This window comes from Parus major, chromosome 6, assembly GCF_001522545.3.
Source record: "Parus major isolate Abel chromosome 6, Parus_major1.1, whole genome shotgun sequence".
NCBI classification, from domain to species: domain Eukaryota; kingdom Metazoa; phylum Chordata; class Aves; order Passeriformes; family Paridae; genus Parus; species Parus major.
In genome coordinates, this window is record NC_031775.1 from 25406341 (window position 1) to 25416066 (window position 9726).

Consider the following 9726-nt stretch of genomic DNA (forward strand, 5'->3'; position numbering starts at 1 on the left):
AACTTTCACTTGCAGATTTTATTTTTTTTTAATCAAATAGGTATCCATTAGGGGGCTCTCGAGGTTTAAGATGATCAGCCTTGATACCAATGGCTTCGGAGCTTTACTTCCTAACCCTTTTTTCTTTTTGTTTTACAGAAAAGGTCACGAATCGCCTACAGTGATGAGGTGCGGAATGAGCTCCTGGGGGATGACGGGAATTCCTCAGAGAACCAGGTAGGATGCTAATCAAGAAGCCCTAGTGGGTGGCTGGAGGGTGAAGGAGGTCACTGGCACACTGGGCTTCTCAAGCTGCTCCTTAACAGCATTAGCAACAACTCATGTGGAAGTGATACTGTTTAATGCAAAGCTGGGGTCTTAATCAACTTCAAAATGTTTCTTGGAGATCTTACATTTAACCCTTTAACTTGTGCTCACTGTCTGCTATCTCAAAAAAAATCTTTTCTTCTCTTTTCTTTATTATTTAGTACTTAAGAAATAACTTGAAACACGCTGTTTGCCGACAAAGCCAAGGTCTTCACCTCAAACACATGTAAAAGGAATAAAAAAGTACATAATGCAGCTTTGATAATAATGCAGTATAATTAAATCAACACTGGCAGGCAAAACAAATGAAAGTGCGCTCTCAGAATTAGGCAGTATCCCACTCAGTTTCCTTGTGTGATTCCTTCTTTAGCCAGATTTTCTCTCCTTGTACCAAAAACACAAGTTGTACTAATAAGAGCGTGCTTTCATAATGCATGTTGTACTAGGATGCAGAGTGCTATCCACCTCTTCTAATGAATGAAAGCTTGATAATCCTGAGGCTTTTTTAAAATCTTGTACCCGTACTGTTGTTCTGCATACTACAGTGAGGATCCTGCTAGACTACTGAAAACTGTAAAGGCAATGCTTTATTCAGGAGACTTTGACCCACCTGTTAATATTTCTTTTTTGGGATGAAACTTGTCTGACACTCTGTCTGAGAGTATTTCTTTTCTTTTTGAAATTTATGTTATGAAATTCTTGGGGTTTTTTTGAGTTAGAAGTTAGCTGAAAGTTTTCCTACAGGTCATATTTCTCTTCTGACCAGACAGAATCCAAATTATTTTGCTGATGAAGGAAAAAAATGTTTAAATGTTTACTTAATAAATGTGTTATTAAATAAGGAAATGAATCAGAACAGTGTTCAGTAATTTTTTTTCTATCTTCTACGCCCAGTATAGGCTCAGCTCCCTTAAAGACAGAAAAAACAAAGACTTGCAGACTTACCTGGTACAAGGACTTTCAAAACACAGACCCCATAGCCCCAATCTTAAAGAAAGAGTATTTTAAACATGTTCTGTGAGTTTTAAACTCTGTAATAGACTTGAATTCATACATGAATGAAATTAGACACAGAGTACATTATCTGAAGGCATAAGACTGGAATATAGCAGCTCTGGTATCTATGTGAAGACTTAAAGGACATTAATCTTCATATTTATATATGATATAAAGGGAAGATTCCAAAATTTGAGTAAAATAAAGAGGGGGTTTTGTACTGAAATAATGAATTTTTGGAGATTATTTTTGGGAGAAGTTTCACAGTCTGTATGTCATGATTGTAAATGCAGTCCTGTGAAAGTGTTAAGGTTCTCATTTTATTTCTCTTAAGGTGCTGCTACTTTTACATTTCAAGAAAAAAAATGTGTGAATTCAGACATAAAAGGGCAATTGTGATAAGAAGCTTTACTTATAACAGAATATCTTATGTGTAGGGATAAGATAAAATATTTTATTTTCACTTTTTAAAGAATGCTTAAATAACTGGTTCATGTGAGCACTTTTTGTGACTGATGGTCTTTTTTTCCAAACTTGGTGGAAGAGACATGTTCTCATCTCAAGGAACTAAATGATACCTTCAACCATTTGTCAGCTTAGGGCTTTTTCTTCCAAATGACCACTATTTAAATGGAAGAAAATTTTGGCTGCTGAAGGACTCTTGTATAGTTTTTTAGGTAATGAAAATCCTTTTATATAGCCCAACTTGAAATTATTACCTCTGTACCTTTTAAAGTTCTTAATTCCTTTCTTAAAAATATAATTAAATTGCACCATAAAGGAGTCACCTGATTTCTTTTAAATATCTGAATGCCACTATTTTTAAAATACATTCTTTATTGTGTTTTTTTTATTATAAATATCACATTCTCTTTTTCTTATTAAATATCTTTATTTATACCAGTACTTGTATACATGTAGCTAGAGATGCAAGCAGCTGGTACTGAGCTTATTAGAATGTACAGCTTTCAAAATCAAGTGTAAGGTTTGGGTACTTACCAGACACTGAACATGAGATATTGTTGTGTTTAACTCAGTAACCCCAGGTCTAATATGCTTTCACTCCTATACGTTTATTATATCAATAGAAAACTTGGAGTAAATGATGAAAGGATTCGCAGGTATAACTTAAACCCATATAAAATATTTGAAGATGTTTCAAATGCTTGCTTTTGTTTTGTCTGATGGAAATTAGTATAGGTACATGGACTGATCATGACCCTGTTATTCTAAGATTTTTACTTCTCAATCAGTTTGGATTAATTAGTGAAATTAATTAATTAGTGAAATTAGTTTAACTGAAAAATGGTGGATTTGTTTTCCCCAGTTTAGTCACCAACTGTGAAAGGGGAGAGAAAGGATTCCTTTTCTAATAGAGGAGGTGTAGAAAAAATTTCCAGCTCAGAATTGCTCCTGTACCAAACCACAAATATTGGTAAAATCTGCCAATAGAAATATGGAGTACCTGGGTAGTAAAGGTTGTTACCCAGAGGCAAACCAGAGATATGAGCTGTTGGTCTTTGTTGTTGTGATAAACATTTGCATGATGTTTTTGCTGGAGAGAGAAGACAAAAGGAACTTAATGCTAGCTGGATAGTATGACCATATTAAAAAGCTAGAAATAAAACAAGTCACTACTGGAAAAATTAATAATCTGGATCTTTTCTTCATTCAGCTTCTCTTTTTTTTTAAGTTGAGTTTCAAAGGTACAATTGCAGCAAACCACAGCCAAGTTATAAGCTGTAATGAACAGAATGATAGGTATAAGTTTCCAGTTGTTCTCTCAGGAGGAAAGATTGAAGTATAAAGAATAGATTGGAAAATAGCTAATGGTGATTTGTCTTTTGTCTTCTTCATTTTCCCAACATGTCTCCCAGAAGTAGCAGCCATTGTGTCTTGATGACACTTAGAATAACTTGGAATACAATTCCCTTATAATGATTATACCAACTTGAAACTGCTTTTACCAGATAGAGCATATAGAAATTTCCTGTAAGAAGTTCTAAGAATTATACAAGTCTGCTACTGGAAGCTTCTTTTGAAATAAATGCAACTTCTTTTCATGAGACACAGGTAGTGATATAGTGCTCCTAATGCACCTAGAGTTCAGTAAACTAATTGCTTAACATATGTTAATTTCTTCTTAATTTGAATCATATGAATGTAGTCAGATGAGACATTTAGAGGTTGAAAACCAAGAAATGTCCCTTCTTGCATAAAAAAAAAAAAATCCCACTTCACAAACCCAATTCCAAAAAACTACTGTGTGCTTGGGGTTTTTATTTATTTTCCAAGAGTGGTCTTAAACAGGCTGTTGCTTTCAAGTCTTGTTTGTCATCCTGGCCACCAACATGTAGCAAATCCCTTGAAAGTTTTGAGATTTTTAGTGCAGTAATACACTACCTAAAGTTGTAGCTTCACTTTAATAATAATAGAACTGTTTTATGTAGCAATTCGTGTGTTTTTGAGGAAGTATACGTTGGTTAAATCGGAAATCTCTCTCAACTGAAATTATGTGAGGTTCAGTATTATCAACTTTCTTGAGGTGGAACAGTGTTCTTTTCTCTTTTGCAGCTATGCTCATTAGTAAGTTTAAATAAATTCACATTGGTTTAAACTGCTTATCCGTATAGCCATACATTCTATATGTGATTGGTGGTGAACAAATATTTTGTGTCTACTTAATTTCTGACTACAAAGTTGTGATAATATTAGATTTGGGCTTGCTGTGCATAAAGTGTGTCAAACTTCAGCTATAGACCAGGGGGTGAAGTTGGTCAATTTAATTCGCCGAGATCTAAAGAAGGTCGGTATCATTTCATATAGCCCTGGCAGAGCAGATCATTACCAGACACAAATCTGTTCGTTACATGCCGAGGGTTTATAGCAAAATAAATAGACTGTCATCATAAGTTCAGAAAATTGTGTGTTCGACCCACGATAATGTGTAAAGGGCGTTTAATAGAGTTCAGCATTTATTCGTTATCTATATGCGGACAGAGACGGCGGTGGCGTTATCAGCTTTTTAAAAAAAATTCGGTAGTTTTCTGCGTCACGTGAGGAGCCTCGCGGCCACACGCGTGCGTGCACACACACACACACTCACACACACACATCCCATCTCGCTCCCTCGCTCTCTGTGGTGCAGTTTTGATTTTAGTCACAGCAGAAGGCTTAGCCACAAGAGATTCCACTGGTTCAAACCAGTGTAAACCAGTTTTTTTTTTTTTTTTTTTTTTTTTTTAGCCTACAAAGGAACAGATTACGTCTGGTATCGAATTCTGTATTGCAAAAAGGAAAAAAAAAAAAAAAGAAAAAGAAAAAAATCTTTGTTTCAAAAATATGCTGATTATCATAACCTAAAATGGTGGCTGCACACGGCTTAACGCTGTTTACAGTTCAGGAGTGAGCATAATAAAAATAATGTTTCAAAATTGAAATGTAAAGGTAACACATTTTCATCAAGAGCATTGTTAAATGGGGGAAAAAGGCATCTTTTGTTAATTTGAATGAATATCTTTCAGCCAATGTTAAAAAAAACCCCAACCCTCTCCCATTACTTAGCTTAGCTGCAAATCCCATGCAGAGCTTAAATTCAGCCATGCAGCACAAACAAGATAGAACATTTTTGTTTGGGACCTATTGAAAAAACAAATGTGCAGCATTTTAAAACTCTCATTGATTATAGCAGGGTGGCATGCCCGGACGGGCTCTATTGCGGGAGAGTCGTTTTAAACTTTGGCCCTTTAAGTATCATAGTCAACTGAAGAATGGTGGCCTCAGAAAGAAAAGATAGCTATGTGATCAACTCCCAGATCGTCTCTTTCTAAAGAGCCTTAATGTTTGCCTTTTTGGGGAAAAAAAGGGGGGGAAGAGCTGGAGAGAGAGACCAATTTATGATAGGCCAAGCACTTGAATTTAAGCGCTGGTTTGGCCGGCAATGCAGTTTTCTTTATACCAAATTCTAACAAAGTTCCTGTAGCTGGTGCAGAAGAGCTGGCCCAGTTCAAGTCAGGGTGGTGTAGGAGCCCTCCTAATTCCATCTCATTAGAGCCTCTTGTCCCTTTTGGTAACGGGGTGAGGCGAACCTTCCGTTTTAGGCGAGCCATATGAAACAATAGAGAATAATGGAGGTTCTTTTGTTTCCTTCATGCTGGTGAGACTTTATTAGTAGTAAACATTCTCAGCTTACACATGTGTTGAAAATTAGTGTTATGAAACTGTAGGTGAAGTATCAGCATAAACTGAGATAATTGTGTAGCTGTTGTAATTTTAGACTGGAGTCAGTGAGAGAACTGTAATTTTTTATAAAGGGCCATTCTTGTGTAGATATTTGTGAGTAATTATACATTTTGTTCCAATACAAATAATTTATCTGTCTCTCTAAGGGGCAAGTATATTACACCATAGCTTGATAATCAGGCTGTGGTTTTATTTAGTTTTATAGTAAAGCTTCCAGAGCAATATTATTAGTGTTAGTGTTAGATCGTGTTGATTTACAAGCATAAATGAATAAATATAAATTTATATACTATATAAGCATACACACTCTATGTGTCTATATATATATACACACTGTATAATGGTCTGGATCAAGAACCTGGAGTGGGACTTTTCTGAGGGAAATATGTCTCATGTTGTTCCTTATTCCTTTGTCTGTTTTTAAATATGCTATTCAATAAATCATAGTTCTGAGCCATTTAACTAAGCTGCTTCATTTTTTTTACCTGGCAAAAACCCTCAGTATGAAGTTCAATAATAAAATTAAATAATATAGTTACAGTAGAGCTCAGGTATATAAAAATTGAAATACTGAAATACATGCTATGAAGATGCAGTCATCTATTAATAAGTTAGATCTGCTAGTAAAATAAGAAATCAGTTGTCACAACTAAAATATACAGAAAACATTCTGAAAACTTGTATATACAAAACCACTTCAGCTGTACAATCTTCGAAGAGAGGAATAGTAAACTTGTTTTTTTCTTTATAATATACACTTCTATGAAGTCATTCCCCTTTATTTCATGATGGTGTCTCAGATGTGGTTTAAAAGAGAATTTCACACTATTCTCTTTGTTTAATGTGACAGTGTGAGAAAGTGATCTTTATTCGTTCAAAAAACTCTGCATGTAGTCTATGTTTAGGTTCTTTTAATGTGTTTGTCTGTGATTTTTAAATGCTAAACATGTAAACAGATAAATTGTCAATGTTAATTCTGTATCCTGTCACACAACTGATCTTTCTTTCCTGCCATTTCTTTCCTTTTTATCTTTTTTGTGCGTTCATGTTGCAGTTGATAAAATTACGTGAAGAGGTGAGTACTTTCTTGCTTTTTGTTGTCTAGCTTTCCCTTTAAAGCTGAGTTTCTAAATCTGAAGTAGATCTTTTTGTTCATTGTTGCAGGGAAATCTACACAAAGCAAAAATATTGATTACATTGCTTTAAAATATTCACTGTTGTGCCTCTTTTTCCCTAATAATTGTATACTTACATAGGAATCTCTAGATCAAACCTTAGAAATTAACATTCTTTGATAGTGGAATTTTTTTAAAAGGCACTAGAAAAAGAAGGGTGGAAAAAAACTCTATTATTTGATCTCTCCAAGAATACCATGATCAAATCAGGTACAGTAATAATCATGTTTGCATCACAAAATCTTTGATAGGGAAAGTACATTTATACACTGGCATTGAAAGTGAAAGCATTGCTTTGGTATAAACCTTTGCTGAAACATTTTAAAAATGACATGGTATTTCACAGTGTTTTGAGTTTGGTGTGAGGTATTTAAATAGCTTATGCATTATATGGGATATTTTACACCCACTGAAAAACAGTAGCGAGACCTACACACAAATATTTATTATTTATTTGTGAGTGCTGTAGATCTGTAGGTGTAACACTAGAGATCAGTATTCCAGAACACCTTTCTTCCAGTTATAAAATGACTCATAAATATTTAGAATGAAGCCTGTTTTAATGGTCAGTTCCTCAATTGTTTCAGTATATTCTCTGAAATTAATCTCTGCTTTCGCTTACTGTTGTAACAACAATATTAGAATTGCTGTTTTTTTATTATTTCCTACTAGCCACTGAAAAGAAGGGCTGAGTAAAGTCAAGTTTACTTACAGGACATATTTCTGAAGGATTTATACAGAGAGCTTGGACCAGTGAAGTATTTGAATAAATATATTTAGAAGCACAAGTATTTTAACATCACGTATTTGTCTGGTATCTTCTTTGTGGAACATGTGTGCCCAGTAATGTATCAGTAATATATACTGAACTCTGCAGGAGAGGATTTGTAAGTTTTAGAAATGGTGATGACAAAGAATTGTAAAGTAACCGTATTAAAGACAATTACAGAGAATTCTTAAAACCAGATAATTTTGAAATACAGATACTTCACTAGTTCCCTGAATGCTTTATTTTCCCCCTCTTCTTATAGAGCTGATATTAATATGGAAAAGCTACAGAGTAAAAGAGTTACCGAGAAAAAATTAAATAAAATAAACATGTAACCACATGAAAGCCTTCCCACCACTGCTGAGCTCCCCTCCCCAATAGTCCCAGTATTTAAACAGATGACAGTATTGTTGCAAGGGTTTATATAGCCTGATTTCTGAGGTTTTTCAGAAGAACAAGGTTAATTTTCTCATCCCTTTAACAACACCTGCATGTCTGCTCCTGTGCTTTTGCAGAGAGTGCAGTAGGATCATTTTTGTTTGCAAACATAAGATTATAGTTTTATAAAGATTCCTGATTTTTAAATTCAGTCTGAAAAATTAGTTATATTTAAAGAGCAAAGCTGCTGCTTATCTGCTTTTCTTTTTGGAATAGCTTTGAAGACAAGTAAGAAAATTCAGGGTGTTATTGCAAAGGCCTGCAACTTGGGAGCTATACTGAACTCAGTCATACCTTTTGGATTTTATAAATCCTCTGTGTTAGCCACCTAAAAAAAATTACATTGCTTCTGGTAATTTTCTTTAATTTTTGTGCTTTTTCTTCCTAGCCTCCTAAGTTACTTTTTCCTCTCTCTGCATATAGTGAAAGCAGCAGAAAATAAACTAAATAAAGGGATTTATTACTTTGTCTCGAACAAAATTATGCAGGTAGAAAGAAAAATAATTTTAAACTGAATTGTTGGCATTCTGTTCTCTGCATGTAAGTACCCACTCTGTGCTGGATAGGTTGTAAATGCAATGGTGTTTTTATACCCAATGCAAAATGCACATTAAAGTTTAAATGAAGGCTAGTGCAGTGACTCAGGCATAATTCTTAACTCGTCACAGAGCGAAACATCAAGGCGTCCCCAATTATAGTTCTCCTAAGGAGGTATGAAGTGATCTTAAAAGAAATTGTGGTTTGCCATACTGTTTGTTAATAAAACCTGTGCTTCCTCTCATTACAAGGCTCTATTCTCGCACACTTGCCGTACACAGGCTTCCATGGAGGCTGTGTCGCTGTGTCTTTTGAGCTCCTGAGATCTCGGTTTGAATCCAGCCCACATGGAATGACTAAATCTCTAGTGATAGTGTGCCACTTTGCAAAACTTCCTTATGTAACTCCAGATAGAAGCTGTTTCTGAAGCTGCAAGACAGACTGAATCGCCTCTCCACCCCCCTCACAGGGTGCAGGGGATACTGTGGGAGAAGGAGTTTAGGAGGGGTGGGAAGCAGTTGAAAGCATCAGCTGCTGCTATAGGGCATTGATTTCATGTCCAAAGGACAGGGTCCCTCCAAATCCAAACAATGTAAATGACACCACCCTTTATAATAAAATTAGGTTTCATTATGGAATGCCTTGGGTGGAAGGGCTCTGAAATCAAGTTAAGAAACGGCTCTGAGTTAGTGCTAGCACCAAGTTCACAGGGCTTTAGTATTCTAATTGCTCATAGTAAGACTGAACTGGGATGGTAATTTATTTTATTTAAATGTGGCTTAAATGGTATAGAAAAACATGTAGTCACACGCTAATTCTTTCTGTTGGGTAGCTCTTTCAGCTTGTGATTAAAATCTGATTATTTCCCCCTCTCTCCCTTCACATAGCAGAATAGTGTTTTCATTTCCGTATACAGCCCTGTACATTTGTTCTGTGATCAGTGCTCTACTCCTTGTGCTCACTCCCAGCCTTTGGTGGTTTTTTAAGTATCTCCTCTCTAACTTTTAGGATTCTTACCCTCTAAACTCCTTCTTTTAATGCCCCACACCTCCCACCCTCTTCCCCTTCTACTTTTCCTTCTTGAGAGACATCTATGTGGGTGTTATGTTTCTGAGGGTTTTTACAAAGTTTAAAATATTTAACAGTAATTCAATATCATTTGGAGGGGTACTATTTGGAGAAAGGCACCTTACTATTTTTTTTCTTCTAATGGGCAAGGAAGAGGAACCAGCAGATGTTATGAAAAGATGCCTTTTTAAAAAT

The 9726-nt window shown here is 35.3% G+C and overlaps 1 protein-coding gene across 5 annotated transcripts in view; it reads left to right on the forward strand.

Moving 5' to 3' along the window:
- VTI1A (vesicle transport through interaction with t-SNAREs 1A) overlaps nt 1-9726 on the forward strand; it is a 258961-nt gene that overhangs the window by 50414 nt on the left and 198821 nt on the right. For 3 of the 5 annotated variants that reach the window (XM_015632973.3, XM_015632972.3, XM_015632970.3), the window contains exons 4-5: nt 139-216; nt 6599-6619. In XM_015632973.3, coding sequence (XP_015488459.1) covers nt 139-216; nt 6599-6619 — 99 coding nt within the window. The remainder of the gene's footprint in view (nt 1-138; nt 217-6598; nt 6620-9726) is intronic. The other 2 variants (XM_015632974.3, XM_015632971.3) reach the window with 1 other exon arrangement.